This window comes from Hippocampus guttulatus, chromosome 13, assembly GCF_054856545.1.
Source record: "Hippocampus guttulatus isolate MCC_2025c chromosome 13, RoL_Hgut_1.0, whole genome shotgun sequence".
Classification (NCBI taxonomy): Eukaryota; Metazoa; Chordata; class Actinopteri; order Syngnathiformes; family Syngnathidae; genus Hippocampus; species Hippocampus guttulatus.
The window spans coordinates 14,228,889-14,244,190 of record NC_141273.1 but is presented as its reverse complement, the minus strand read 5'-3'; the positions used below and the strand labels follow the sequence as shown (position 1 = coordinate 14,244,190).

The window sequence follows — 15,302 nt, the reverse complement described above, 5'->3', positions numbered from 1 at the left end:
AAAGACCCTCCTGAAGCCCCTCCATCGACATGTGACCACCATTTTGTAGATGCCGGTGGCAATTTCTCCAGCCACTGATTCACTTCTCATCATCATGTAAGCATTGCACGGAGCCGAGGGACACGCAAACTCGGAAGAAGGGTCTGGTATGAGTCTAGACAGAGGAAAACGGGGAGGAGCATCGGGACTATTCATATGGAGAGGAGGAGACAAATCAAGATGCGAGCGTGCGTGTGTGTGTGTGTCTGGGTGCGCAACGGAGCGTTCAATTCGATTCAAGATGACATGGCCTTGGGAGAACTACTTGTTGCTCTGTGTGTGGAGTCCCACGCATGCGCATGTTGGGTTAACCGGCTTGTTACGACTGCCTTTATGCTTTGTACAGGCCGAGCAACCGGAAGGTTAATTAATTAGCCAGCCCCATCAATAATCTTGGGAGTTATATTCTACTTTTGAATTAACTTATTTGTTGATATATATCAGTGGTTCTCAACCTGGGTTCCATCGAACCCTAGGGGTTCGGTGAATCGGTCTCAGGGGTTCGACGGAGCCTCTGCCTTGGAGGTTAAGACAGACCCAACTCAACATGACAATTAGTTATGATACGTCCGCTGCAGATGATCACATTACATCGCTTGTCCAATCAGGGCTGCGGGAAATTTACTTCGCTCAGTCGTCAACGTGTGACAGTTGTGATAGTACATCGTGTGATTTTTTTTTTGGGTGGGGGGGGATTTTTTTTTAAATACATGCTAACTATGTCGGGGTGGCTTTTTAAAGAATCATGTTCATGGACTCTGCTTGAACACAGCACAAATAACCTCGTGACTAGCATATTAGAAGCGCCGAGCCGAGCCCAAGGCCGCTTGCATGTGACTCAACAGCAGTCAAATAAAAAGGTTGAGCGCAATATTGCAATTTTGTCATCAACAAAACCTGTGCCTGAGACACCTGATAAGAATACACCGAGTATGGATTTAATTTTTTTTTTTTGGGGTGGGGGCGCACCAAAACTACAAATTAAAGCGACAGCGCCAAATTACCATAGCAACACCATTCATGAGCTTTATCACACCTCCTTGCACAAGCGCAGCAGTGAAGTGTTTGAGCAAAGAAAGGCAAAACACCCTGATTGACCACACGCAAGAGTTTTGAATCCAAAAGAATAAAGTTAAAACACCTCTGTCCTTACTTACCGACTGCTTCCGTGGCATGTTTGATGACTTCTGCATAGAGAATATCAGGGACGGACGATGAAGCATGGAGCTGGTAGTACAGTATAAGGCTTATCTAGTGTTGCGTCACCAAACAACAACATGAATTGAAATAATCTTTGTTGACCAGGGTTATAAATGAAAGGACACTTTGATCCTCTCTTCTTTCATCTATAACTGCTTCAGACAACAAAGTGTATGCAGAAAAGTGGTGAAGATTGCACGACTGTCTGTGTCCTATGTGTTGTGTTGTGTTATTTTTGTTATTTTGACTTCAAAATGGCGCCGCGAGAGTGGCTGCCTTTCCAGCAGCTCCTATATTTTGTTGTTCTACTTCTTCCTTTCATAACTTTGCTGCTGTGAATCGGGAATTTCTCCATTGCGAGACTAATAAAGGTTTTCTTATCTTAAAGTCTAACTTCAATGTTTTATGTTTGTTTTTTGATTATGTGAAGCCAAGTGCATCCCGGAGGAGATGTGAAGAAGACTGCCAGTCAGTGCTAAAAATTACAAGAAATAGGACAAGAAAATGTGAAGAATTGTTTCTGTAGTGTGTTGTTCGCCAATGGACAAACTATCAGCTGTTGGAGAACAGCAGTTGCTTGTTTACTTTTACAGCTAGTAAGGAAAAAATCGTCTAAGTCAACCACAAAAATTTCACACAAAAAACGTTCTGACTCAAAACTATAAGTACCGGTAACCAATTTTAAAACCACATTAATGCCCCCCAAAACCATGTTAGCCCAGTGTCCATGTTGACTGCATTTGCGGTCACCAGGATATGATTACCAATAAATCTGCACAATTCCCTTTGATGCCGACAGCCTGGCGCAGTTGTAGTTTGTTCCTGTCCGATTTTGACGAACCAGGCTTACTCAACTGCTGCCATTGCCGGCAAAAGCGCTACTCTGGTTCCGACGTCACTTTGTCCCATCGGTACCAACATGGCCGCCTCCTGGAGGGATTGACGAATCCCTCCAATTATTGTTTCTTATTCCACGAATGCAGTATTAACATCAGAGTACAGTACCGTGTTTTTCTAATGATGGCATATACAGCCCTTTCTTGCAAAGAACGAACTGGGGTATCTTAACCCTTTAAAACTTGTGACTAACAACTTCTTCGAAAGTACAGTAAATAAGCTTTGTGAAACCAGTTTACTTCACCACATTTCCGGGGAATATATAAATAAAGTGCAACAAAAACAGTAGCACTTTTGAGTGGTAAGCGACCTTTTTTGTTTTTTTTTACTGTCTGGGTGCAAAACTACAGTGTCGATTTCAAAACTTGACCCCCAGCGATATTATTGTCATCATGAATGGTCCAACTAACCCGCGTTTTAAGCGCGCCAAATGACTTACGTCACAATTTCATCAGTGCTTCTCACAAGTGACCATGAAAAGGTGAGACATAGTCCTGAACAGTTGGCAAAGTGGTGTGAATTAGTGAACAACATAAATCGATGACAAAAGAGTAGACTAGCCTACTAGCATACCAACATTAGCGTGCGCGCACTATTAGCCCAGTCACTAACCTTCGCTCTCCCAGCCTCTAGTTTCCTCTGTCGTTCATCTTCGTCCATCTCCTGGTTTAGACGAAAGCATTAAAATGCAGGACAAGCGTCCCGAGCCGATTGGAAAGCACAACTTTTATTCCTTGCGAATATAAATTGACATTTAGAAATCTTTAAGCTTCCTTGAGATGCAAAACTGTCAAAAACTATTCAATATGGCCGCCAACTAAATTCGGGTTGTCTGAACGAAAGAACCAATCAAAATATTCGCGTTACATGTCTTCAACCAATGGGATTGCGAGTAAATGAGGCGCAAAAAAAGGGAACCGCCCCCTCATGGGTTCGCCTTGTTTATGTCAAAACTTCATGACCAATCAAATCGCGTCCTGTTGTTGCAAGCATGGACAATATTTCCCCGAGAGCCAATCAAGACAGGACAATGGAACTGTACCACGACAACGTGGCCAGTTTAGCGTCCGTAGAAGTAGTCGTTTAGTGTAGCACAGTACAGTATGCGTTAAATGTATTACGGACTTAATTTATTAAACTGCGCATTTGTACCTGATACTCTGGCCATTTGTTTTATGATGCAGGTCCTCATTCTCATCTTCGTCTTCAACCCCTGCAGCTGTTTTACTATGGAGAAGCACCGTTTTGTGTAGTAACAGTAAACAGTAAAACAAATATTACACGTCTTGTAAATTTCATTACAGTATATCGAACAAATTTAAATAGCATGGCCAAGAAAGTTTACTTTCTATTTGCGTAATATTTTGGAGGTGCTAAGCCAAGTCAAATCATGACGACATTTTACGTCACTTTATCAACGTACAAATACAATTGACCAAACTCGAAATGAACATCAGTAAATCTGTATTTTCTTGCATGTGTCGAAGAAAAGAGCGACGCCCGAACAGGGACTTGAACCCTGGACCCTCAGATTAAAAGTCTGATGCTCTACCGACTGAGCTATCCGGGCTCTGTGAACGTCTCATGGATATATCTTAATAAAGGAACGTGAAACAGGCGGGGATTCAAAATTGGAATATCGTTTCCTTGCAGAAAAAACAAGACAAATGGATTCGATTACGTTATTTTAATGGCTGAATTTACTTCTGTACAAATCTGTGTTTTGCAATATCTATGAACAACAACAAAAAGGTCTATACACTTAAACCATCAGCATTTCACTGTCAATTTACAGTCAACTTTATGGCACATCCCTTTCGTGAATCAAAATTTAACAAAACCCTTAAAAACGTAAACGTTCAGGCGACACATGCAAAGAACCTAAGTGAAGCTACACCAAGTTATTAAAGTGCATCAAGAATTGTGAATCGATCACATTTCGAGTCATGGCGCTTCTACTATAAAGGACTAACAGCTCCTCTCTGGTCTAGCGTTCATGGGCGAGGAGGCTTCACTTGAGTATTTTTGTAACGTTCACGACGGTTGCTGCAAAAACCTAAATGTTTTTTTTTTCAGAGCAAGTGCGCATAACTAATCCCTTTATTTTTTAAAATAAGCACAGAACTATGTAATGCAAAGTGTGCATGGTGTTGAGTAGTGCTCAATCTGCAAGCTCGAGTCGGCGCACATTGTAATGGTATACGGTACATACATGTCCATACTCACAAAACAAATTCATTGTCAGGCGTCGCGGTGGTCTCATAACGTCATATTGTGAACAGCAATGACAAAGAGGCCAATTTAAAAACCAATTTTCATTGAACCATGAAACGTATGGGTCCATTCATGGATCAAACAACCTGTTGTGAATTGCTCCTTGTCCAGCAACAGAGTTGAAAAATCCCTGAAACACTCAACAGTTGGACACGTGCATAAAAGTCAAATTCAGTTCGTTTGTAGAGGTTATAGTGCATTTTGGGTTCATCCTGAAATCATATCTAAAAGCTGAATCCTCAACTCTTTGTGAGTAGTGTGTAGTCATTCTTTAAAAGAACATAATTTGCCTTTAGTGTCTCAAAAACAAATATTACAATCAGAGGAACATTATTATTCAGTTATTCAGGCCCCCATGATCATTCTAATAACCAATGTAAAACCCAAAAATCAATTCAGGTTCCATTCTAATACATTATTCTTTGCATCAGTCCAGGAAAAAGGTCCAAAGAGAAAGGTGGTGTTTTGAAGTCTCTTTGAAGGGAAGAAATTCATTGGGTGATCTGATGTAGTCAACAAACCTGAAACAAAGGTAACAGAGACGTTAGGTTTATTTCTGTTTATTCACAGTATTCGGATTAAATTACAATACAATGAATTACTTTTTAAAAAAGATTTTAATGTCGACCCGCCCTCCCCCCACCCCGACTTCAGTTTTTCAAAGCTACCTTGTGTACGTGCGGTGGCATCTCATCCTCAGAGCTCTCCTCCGGTAGTGACTCGTGGCGGCGTGGTGCCGATTGGTGAGACTCTTCTGCCCAGCCACCCATCGGCACACGCGCGGACCTCGTCACCTTCCCTCCCGTACAGAAAGTATCTAGGGGTGGGGGGTAGATTAAATTTTATATTTCAGTAAATTATTCTGCCCCCCCCATCAAGTATTATTACTTTTTTTTTTAATCAACTAATGGCAGATATTTGCTTTTTGTGTTCACTCCTGCATGTTTTCACCGGACAATGAACATTTATGTGTTACATTCGCACATTATATTTGTATGCTCTCCCGGCCTGCATGTTGCCTGACCTTGTTCTCCAAAATGTCATGTGAGTTACCGCTGTCTGGGCGCTGGTTGCCGCCACCCTGTCGCGACGACACCGTCTCTGGGGCAGCAGCGCCTTCGGAAGCTGAAGAGGGGATGGCTGTGGGACTGGGCACCGCGGTAGGAAAGGTGTGCGAGCGGGGGAAGTGTTTGTAGCGGGAGCCGGACACGCTCTTCACCTCATCGGGGATGCTGTCGCTGCTTTCGTCACTCTCCTGCCTGTGCCACGTGTGGCGGGAGAGCGCATCACAGCGGGACTGCTGTTTGTGCAACTGAGCGAAAAGAGCAGATGTTTGGAAAAGGACTTAACATCTACTTCCGGCTGGCAAATGAAGGAGCGTGTTCCAATGTTGAAATGAATGGTGCGGGATCAAGCTGACGTTAACAAGCAGGCTGGCCTTTATGGTTTGAAAACTGTGCCAATATGAAAACATCGACAGGAGGTGGATGGACAAATGGGTGTTCAAGAAAAATGGGAAGGTTCAAGGACACCTCCACTTACCTCATGTATGTAAAGCGCGTGGATGCTCATCTCCGTGGAGGCATACTCTGACAAGACCAAACTGGTGAGTTGAGCCTCCCATGCACTGCTGCCGGAACTCAGGGTTCGGGCATCCGTCCTTTTGGGAAGAAAGACGGTGTACAAGGTTTAATAAGGCAAAATGACACATTTGGTGACTGACTACTGGCCTTAATCATGTAACAGCAAAGAAGTACGCCCTTTATATAATTTTATTCAGTTGTTCAAAATTTATTAAGGTCGACTAGTAGCTCGTCACGTGTTTTTAGCATCTCGTTTTCCAAACAGCCAATTAAATCAGATTTTGGATGAACCAAGATTTATTTGCAATTAAAACAACAAAGTGAGGCAAGTGATTCTGGCAGTAAAGAAAAGAGGACTGCTATTACAAAATGCACACATTTACTTTTTAAAAGCCAAGACCAAGTTGGTGTGTTGATGGATTCCAATCTGACTTTCAACAGTGAAAGAGTATTTCATTTTGCCTTTTTGGGGTGGTGGCCCCGTCAGTCTACCATGAGCCAGGTTGTCGTAGCCCTGCCAAAACAGGCCCTGTTTGATATTGTATGATATTATTACGTTTCAATGATTTCTTATAAATCCTCTTTTTGCTGTATTATTTAAGCCTTGAAGAAAATATTCTGTGTAGTTACTTTTTCTTTTGCATGTGATGGTTTTTGCATTATACTAGCTAATTGAATATTTTAACTTTTCTGGGCTTCATATATGTTCAAGTCACTCCTTAGGGAAGGATTTAAACTGACAACAAAATAAATGTGCACAGTGTAGTCAAAAGATTAAAAAAAAAAATCTACCCAATTGGTGAATTTACAATTGCCGAATGGCGAATACGTTATTTGCCGAAATATTGTGAGTGATATCTCATACCCAGAGCCTGCCATGGTTCTGTTCATGGTGGAGGCGTGGCCGGCGGTTCTGTAAGCAGCACTAAAGCTGCCCCTCAGGGGAAGACTGCTGCTGATCGGGGAAAGTGAGCGCAAGGCTGCCACCGCATCACTGGCCCCCACCGCGTGACCGCTCGATGAACCATCCCGGCCGAAATGAACGGAGGCCAGAGTGGACGGCGCCACCAAAAGATTGGCAATCAGGCTCCTCGGCTTTAAAAAAAAAAAAAAAAAAAACAAGATAAAATCAGCAAAGATGTTGTCAACAGAGTGATGCTGAAGTGTGGTCACGTACTTCGGATTCAGAGAGCGAGAGCGGATGAATATCCGAAGGAGCGCCGGTGGCCTCTCGCTGAACTCTTTCCTTCAGCTGGCTAATGAAGTGCGTGGTCTCGCGTGGGGGCTGCCACTGTGGGTTGGTGATGGCAAAGTGCATCAGGGACAACTCTGTCTTCCCGTCCTCTGCTTGCTGGTAGATGGACGCCTCAGTCTTTCCCTCGGACATCCACTGTGAAGGCAGAGACAGATTTTTACTCACTGGCAACTATAAAGCTGGGCGATTAATTGATTTTTATTGATGAATTCCAAGTTTATTCAACGGGATATTTGGGGGGGGGGCAACCCCTGCCTACTCACGGTTGTATGTGCTTACTTTTCTGGAACCAATATTATTGCTAAGTGAGTCTTCAGTAACATTAGTTCATGCGGATGATTACTGGAAAAAAGCCCCCCACCACCCCCGAAAAAAAACCCACTCATAATATAAATTTATAATAATAATAATAATAGATTTTATTTATAAGCGCCTTTCAAGACACCCAAGGACACTTTACAATAACAAAAAACACAAAACAATACGGGTTGAGCAGCGGCAGCCAAAATTTAGTTACATTTCATTTAACAATCCATGATATGGTAAGATAGTCACAGTCAGGTCAATATATTTCATATACCCCATAGAGGCTTATCCAACTCCACTAATATGTTACAATGGGAAGAAAATAATACGAGTCGTTCGTCTAACAGCATAATTGCACAATTCAAACTTTTTGCAAAACAAGAAAAAAACATTAATTTACAAGAAATAAAGTCAAAGATCCTTACCGCAGGGTGCCCGTGTTGCCTGATGTCCATCTGCGCAAAGGAGCAAGTGTCTCCCACACCCACGACCTCCACGGTGAAATTTCGGAAGAAGTCAATGATCTCCAGCGACTTCCTCCTCAGGCAGAAGATGAGGATGATGGGAGTCACTACTGGGCTCAGCAGCTCTTCTAGTATAAACACCTTTAGGAAAAAAAAACATGCAAAGATAAAATGGCCATACAAATTAGGGGAGGGCAAGGTATGACCTGTATGACCGACTGGTCCACAAAGAATTTCTGTTATCAATCCTTTAGTGCAGGGGTGTCAAACTCATTTCATATTGTGGGCCGCATACGGCCTCGGTCGATGTCAAGTGGGCCAGACCATTAAAATGATACCATACTCTGCTATAAATAACCAAAATATGTCTCTCCTTTGTTTTGATATAGCGAAGCACAAGTACATGAGGAAAATGTTGAAATGTACCCACATTTCATTTACCTAACATTTCATAAAACACCTTAGATTTCCTTCGACAAATGTGCAATTTCATTTTATCATTCACATATATGCAGTGCAACTGATCCCAATGATTGTACAAAGGCACAAAACTTGAACAATTAGTATTTAAAAATATAGTCATGCATTTTAAGATTAAACAAGATTTATAAAGAAAGGATTTTTTAAAACCATTTACACATGTGCATATGAAATCTAAATGTAACCCCCACCTACACTTTACAAACGAAAGAGAAAACAATGACTAGCAGTTAATACATGAATTGCATCTTAATAAAAATATTCATTTTGTGTCTTTTATGCTTTTTTTTCATTTTTAAATTATCCCGCGGGCCTGATCGACCCCCCTCGGGGGCCGGTTCCGGCCCGCGGGCCGTATGTTTGACACCCCTGCTTTAGTGCAATAATTCAGACAGTTTTGCCCTTAGTTAACTTGTCGTTATTTTGTTTTTAAAGGAAATGTTTAAATGAGCAAATAATTGGTTAACTGTTTTATTGTAAAGCCCCTCCTCACGGGTCTGAGGTTCAGGCTTCCAATCTTGGCTGCGGCCTTCCTATGTGGCATTTTTGAGCACGTTTCGTTTATTTTCATTTTACTTTCCCCCCTGCCCCCTTTTGGCTTGGATTTTAGTTCAAAGTGTTTTAATGCCTCCTCAATACTGCTCTCGCATTTGCTTTTATTTTTGGTTGAATCCACTGTCTCAATTCATCTATTCCCTGTGCTTGTGTGGGTTTTCTTCCAGTGTTCCAGTTTACGCCCATAATTCAAAAGCATGCATGCCATCTTCACTGTGGACTCTATATTGCCTAGTGGTGTGAATGTGAATGTCTCTTTGTGCCTTGTGATTGACTGGCGACCAGTCCAGGGTATATCCAGCCTCTCCTATCATCCGCTGGGATAAATCAGATCACCTGCGACCCTACTGAAAGCTAAGCACTGTAGGAAATGGATGGACAATATTTCTTTTATTTTTATTCATTTTTCAATGTGGCCCACGAGCACCAAAGTTAACCCACCCAAGGTATAAATTTTGCTATTTCATCCGGATTTGGCTTTCATACTTACGGCTTTGTACTGGAAGACCTGTGAGAACTGGTCCCTTGTCTCATATCTGTGTGCGTTGCCCTGCCAGTGGTCAGGCATGTAATGAATATGAGCGAGGATGACTCGCAAGAGCTGCTCGGGACAAAACACCATGTGCTTATCAGGGATAAAGGACCTGCGAAGAAAACGGAATCCCATATACCGGTAATTCCAATCTTTACAATGAGATTAAATTGAAGATCACTTTGCCGCCAAATGGAACACAGTCCCGACCTGCACACTGTGATGCACACTCCCAGCAGCGTGATTGACGACAGAACGTGCTCCACTGCGAGCACGTCCTCGTCGTAGATGGTCAACGCGATCAGCACAGCCAGGAGGGACCCGGCAAAAAAAGCGACATTCTTGGCCACCACAGTCAGCAGAGGTGAGAGGAAACAGTTCATGTACTTGGAGGCGGCCTGCATGTAAAATAGGAACAAGAGGTAGAAGTGAACGTTATACGTACATCGAAAGGTAACATCGATGATGAAGTGCTGCCCCAATGAATGAAAATAGAGTCCATGCTTTTATGGACGCTCGCTTTTTCTCAAAACACACACGGCGCGAGCGGTGGTTCGTTTACATGAGACTGGACCACTCCATCAACATTTTATTCAGCAAGGGGCAAAATAGAGGTGTGAAGTGTTTTGATTGTTTTGTTTTGGGGCGGAAAAAGCGTCTTAACTCATTCAGTACCAGCCATTTCTGGACCAAGTCTGAAAAGACATTTAAAAACGTCTTTGGGGGTGAATGAGTTAAGACACCTGGGAGCTGTTGTAATTTGTAGAAAAATAAATAAAAGAATACAAGCACGATAATATGTATGAATAAAATCACAATATCAAGGTTAAAAATCTGTTTGCTAGAGACAGGGACAGCCTTGCTGCGTTTAGTAATTGACTTTAGATGCCACAAGATGGCGACAAATTGCAAAACCCACCTCTAAGTATCAGGAGTTTTTGTCATTCTTGCTTGTAACAAACTCACACCCCACTCACCTTGTAGCCTTTGCTAAGCCTGGACATGAGCTCGTGGTCCAACTCATTGAAGTGGCGCAGGTAGCATCGGCCGTACAGAGACCAGCATCGTGCACCGAGAGAACCGGGCTCTCGCTTGATCACCTTGACGTACAAACACATACAGTACATCATCACGCTTGATCGAAATCTCGAATTTGAATGAGTCTGTGAAAAGCCGTACCTCCGTATAGCTAAAGAACGCATAGAGAATCTGCCACACGAGGATGACGGGACACAAGAGGAGGTTGGCGACGCCGATCCACAGGATCCGTGACGCCAGTCTGTCGGCCAGCTCCAGACGGTTCCCACCTCTTTTATACTCAGGCTTCAGGCTCCATTCGTTTTCAAAGAGAGAGCCTGAAGGAGGAAAACAAGGTAGAAATTCAGCAAATGATACTGTTTGGACTCATTTGGATACAAGTCGATGCAACTTTTTAAAAGTCACTTTTTGGGTTGAAAAATTATCTATTTACTGTACAACAAATAACGTGTACACACCGATTGACTTTTTCCACATTTTGTCATGTTACAGCCTTAATACAATGGAGATTGAATTCTTTTGTCCTCACAATTTAACACACAAGACCCCGTAATGACAACATGAAAAAAAAAATATCTAAACAAGCTCAATGAAGATACAAACCTGGCCCCCAAAAGAAGATGAGCTCAAAGTTGTACTTGAGGCCCCGTGTGAAGAACACAACATCTCCAAGTAGAGGAAGTCGAAAACGCACAGGAAGCAGAGATTTATTCACCATAGCAACCTGCAGCCGAGACAGCAAAATGGTCTGAGCTCACGTGGCGCTTTATTAAATAACAATGTGGCAGACGGTAGAATAGCCACCATGTAGTTTTTGAAGCGGAGGATGCGGTGGTAAATGTCAAGCTCCGTTAGCTCTTTCTTATGAATGCAGATCTGGTGCTCCTTCTGGATCTCCACTATCCTGGCCTGAACCTCCTGCCATGTTGCGTACGGCAGCTCCGACTAATAAAAACACGAGTTACATTATTTATTGATTTATAATCATGGTATTAATGATAAGACGGCTCGTCTCACCATTGTCATCTTGAGGGCGTGAATGTAGAAGGATCGGATCTCCCAGTAGCAGCACACGTTGTAGATGAATTTCACCAGGCGATGGAGCCAAAACACGCCGGAGATCATCAGCACAAAGATGACAAACGCGTTGTCTCGAATGCTGCCGGCACAATTGATAAGCGTTACTAAAGCTGTTTTTTTACAGCATTGTCAACAACAATAATAGTATTTTAATAACCAAAGTGTAGACTATATGTTAAAGAAATTTGCCATATTTCCTTAACTGCAGATGAGGAGGGGGCATTAAAAAAAAAAATTAAAACTGAACAGGCACGATGGCCTGATAAAGATTAATGTAAAATGTATCCAAGTTTGCCAAAAGACGTTCTTGTTTATTTCCAATGACAACAAACATGCTTTGACAACCCCCCCCCCCCCCACACCCACCCCTCAATAGCTTACGTCAACTTTTGGAAAAATTTATTTTTTTGCCAAGAGGTATGCAAAAACAAACCTTGGTAAATTCCTGTTGTTGAATGGTCAACAATATCAGGTGTGGCAAGACCACATACCTCGGTACAAAAGTTGATAACGTGTCATTAAATTGCGCCTTTTGCAGCATAAAATGGGCACAGAGTCACCAGGCTTCGATCTGTTTATATGGAAAACAATGTGAAAATATATTCGCTCATGTTACCTGTTTCTTAGTGACAACGTGCCACGTCACGCTTTTGGAAAAATAGTTGCTAGAGTGGTAGGAAAAATTTGCCAACGGTGATTTAGAATTTTTTTTTTTAAATCATCCCTTCAAAATAAACTTAAATAAGAGACAAAATCGATTAACCGTCCAGCCCTACCGCGCGCTGCAGACGTCCACAGGCACGAAAGCGTCAGGCAGGGTGACCTTGGAGGAATCCGTGTGGTTGACAAACTTGTTGGCAAAGAGGATGTCATAGTCCACGCAGTTGGCGAGGAACACGGTGAAGCCCACCACGAACACCAACTGGCTGCACAGGTCACACAGCATCCAATAGGAGGCAATTAAACAGTACATATTAAAAAAATAGACTTGAAACAATTTTAGAAGCTATGGCGTACACCAGCTCGAAGATCTCTCCCAAAAGCATACACGTGAATCCGTTCTTCTGATGCAAATTATAGACGTAAAGATAGGTTAAGGAAAATCGGAATAGGTCCCAACTAGACAGACTGTTATTCCTTCCAGCCGGTTATTTGCTGCTTTCACGCTGTTTCACAAGTTACTGGATCAGAGGAGTAGCGATAGTTATTCGTCTGTTTCGTTTCGACATGACTTATGCAAAATATGCATTCACACAGCTGTTGCCGCTTCCCGCATGAAGATTATTTGAAGCGTGCGCCGTAAAGTGGGGCAGGGCCAGTGAGCCTCGGGCAAATTAACAAGTTGACTTTGATTCAGGACAGAGAGACACTCAATGAGTAAGGCAGAGGACAGAGGACGCAAATATTAGATGCTAACTTACAACAAAAGCTCTTAAAAAAAATGCACATTTTTAAAAAAAATAAATTTGTAAAAAAATAAAATAAAAATACAGTACTATATTGTGATATACATTGCTATCAAGATATAAAATTACCAGTGTTGTGATATACATTTTTGTCTAAGACCTCTACTGGGACCAACATAGCGACATGAGGACCATAAGCTCAAAAGGATATTCTCTGAAAAAACAGGTCCAGGTTTTCGATGTGGTGCCACTGGGCTGGAAAAAAAAAGTCCATTAAGTATATTGTTATTGGACTGCACGATTTGTCTTCGTTATGCATCACCTACATTTAGCGCCCTCGGGGACGTGCATCAGCAGGTTCTCCTCGCCCGGCGGGGAGTCGTTGTACGACGCCTCCAGGCGCTGGTACTCCGTGTCGAAGTGCGCCATTGTGATAGGGCAGCGTCAATGTTGCGTATTCGCAGCCGCCGCTACTGACTGCAGCCCAAGTGACAACGTCTGGGGTCGGTGGGGGGAAGTCAACATGACAGAAGGTACATCGGTTAATTTTGAAACAGTATGTAGCACATGCGCCAAGACAGCGGTAACTCAAAATCTGAAGTTTCCAAAGAGGAAATTGCATCTCAAAAGTCAAGCAACAGTTTACCGTACATCATAATGTCGTGTGATGTCTGCAAAGGGGACATATTAAAACGCTTTAATGTCAAAAATCACTTGATGTGGGAAAACTATGACCAAGCGTCATCAAAATCGATAAGAACAGTTCTATTCATCCCCACTTCAACCGATAAAAATATCAGAATTGGACTTTTAAAAAGATTTTATGGATATTAAGCATTTTTCTCGCCTTAGGAACTCCCTACGAGAAAAAGTTTTGCATTATTTAATGTTGGAAAACTATGACCACGGGTTCCCCAAATTTAAGTGCACATTTCCCACTTCAACCTGTGTAACTATTAAATGATCGCTGTAATATTTGGGATTTTAAGGAAATAAACATCTTCTCCTCCAAACGTGCTCAATGCACATTTAAGTCAAATGATTAATGTCCATAAAATCCAAACTATTACAGTGATTGTTCAAAAAACTTCAGAGGTTGGAGTGGGCATTAAATACAGATATCCACATTAATTTTGGTGCTCAGGAGCATCTAAAGCTCGACCCCAAGTGTATTTTGTTTTTTGTGACACCACCACAGGAGGTTACCAAATAATGTGTTATGATTGCCATCCAAGTGTCTATGTTTGTATCCTGTTTGTCCTCATCAGGGTCACGGGTGAGCTGGAGTCAAGTCAACATCATGAGAAAATCTGAAATTAATTTGGGGTTAAACAGAGGCAGTTAGGTGTGATGACTATCATTAACATAACTTTGAATGTAATTGGTTACTTCTGAACACATCACAGTTATGAGAGGATGTGCTTATTTTTCATTCCTATCTCGAAAATAGACAGATATTTTATTCAAAGTTGCACAGGTTAAAGGTCACATTAATATGGAGAAGACGTTTTGAAATGATTCATCCGAGTCCATATATTTTCAAAAAAACGGCTTTCGGTGATGAGACTGCTTATATCCACTGCACAAGCTCACCTCCATTCCAGCACAACGCGTCCCCTCCAGCTGGGGATAATCATCATTCCGAACTAGACGAAAAGGGGGAATATTGCATTAAAAGACTAAATCAAATTAAAGGTCAAAAGTATCTTACATTTGATGAGGCGCTCTTTCGAAGAGGAGGTAAACAAACGGCACATTGGCGAGGTCGAGCTGTGAAACTGGTTCAGGTGTTGTTGCTGTGGTTGACAGCCAAAAGGCCCGCCTTGCCCACGATAATTGTAGAGAGTCACACAGTTGAATTTCCGGATTTCTTACAAAAAAGGGAATTTGGACATCGTGAATTCAAGCAATTCAGCATTTTGCTTTCATATTCCCTTCTGCTGCCTGCCTTCTTCCGCAGTTAGCTTTCGTTTTTAGCAAGCGTCTTGCTTTCCAGCGTCGTCAAAGAAATGACGAACTGGGAACGCTGGCCAATCGGAAAACTGTATTTTCGGAGGTTGTCACCCAGCGGCCAATCACATTTAGGTATAGGCGGGCTTTGGTATTTCTGCGTCCGATTACACACTCCCTTTGTAAACATTGAACCATGAAGAACTACCGTCACCTCCTGGTCGTATGTATTAGGACTAGATA

At 42.3% G+C, this 15,302-nt stretch overlaps 2 protein-coding genes and 1 non-coding gene across 5 annotated transcripts in view; all 3 read right to left on the bottom strand.

The window, feature by feature from the left end:
- pcnt (pericentrin) overlaps nucleotides 1–2,929 on the bottom strand; it is a 35,109-nt gene extending 32,180 nt beyond the window's left edge. For 2 of the 3 annotated variants that reach the window (XM_086127228.1, XM_086127230.1), the window contains exon 1: nucleotides 2,749–2,929. In XM_086127228.1, coding sequence (XP_085983354.1) covers nucleotides 2,749–2,796 — 48 coding nt within the window. In that variant the 5' untranslated portion in view covers nucleotides 2,797–2,929. Of the gene's footprint in view, nucleotides 1–1,196; nucleotides 1,227–2,748 lie in introns of all 3 variants that reach the window. The other variant, XM_086127229.1, reaches the window with a different exon arrangement.
- A 704-nt stretch (nucleotides 2,930–3,633) lies between these two features.
- On the bottom strand, nucleotides 3,634–3,706 carry trnak-uuu (transfer RNA lysine (anticodon UUU)). Its single transcript has one exon. It is a non-coding gene; the product is annotated as a tRNA-Lys (tRNA).
- A 102-nt stretch (nucleotides 3,707–3,808) lies between these two features.
- atg9a (ATG9 autophagy related 9 homolog A (S. cerevisiae)) lies at nucleotides 3,809–15,104 on the bottom strand. The gene is made up of 20 exons (XM_086127827.1): nucleotides 14,821–15,104; nucleotides 14,703–14,755; nucleotides 13,436–13,607; nucleotides 13,321–13,364; nucleotides 12,721–12,785; nucleotides 12,480–12,629; nucleotides 11,641–11,782; nucleotides 11,428–11,568; nucleotides 11,227–11,347; nucleotides 10,765–10,940; nucleotides 10,563–10,685; nucleotides 9,796–9,983; nucleotides 9,544–9,697; nucleotides 7,980–8,159; nucleotides 7,171–7,383; nucleotides 6,859–7,088; nucleotides 5,953–6,070; nucleotides 5,464–5,722; nucleotides 5,079–5,227; nucleotides 3,809–4,931 (listed from the first exon to the last, which is right to left on the bottom strand). The coding sequence occupies exons 3-20, from the start codon at nucleotides 13,536–13,538 to the stop codon at nucleotides 4,923–4,925; spliced, it is 2,565 nt and encodes an 854-aa protein (XP_085983953.1). The 5' UTR covers nucleotides 13,539–13,607; nucleotides 14,703–14,755; nucleotides 14,821–15,104; the 3' UTR covers nucleotides 3,809–4,922.
- Nucleotides 15,105–15,302: the final 198 nt, after the last annotated feature.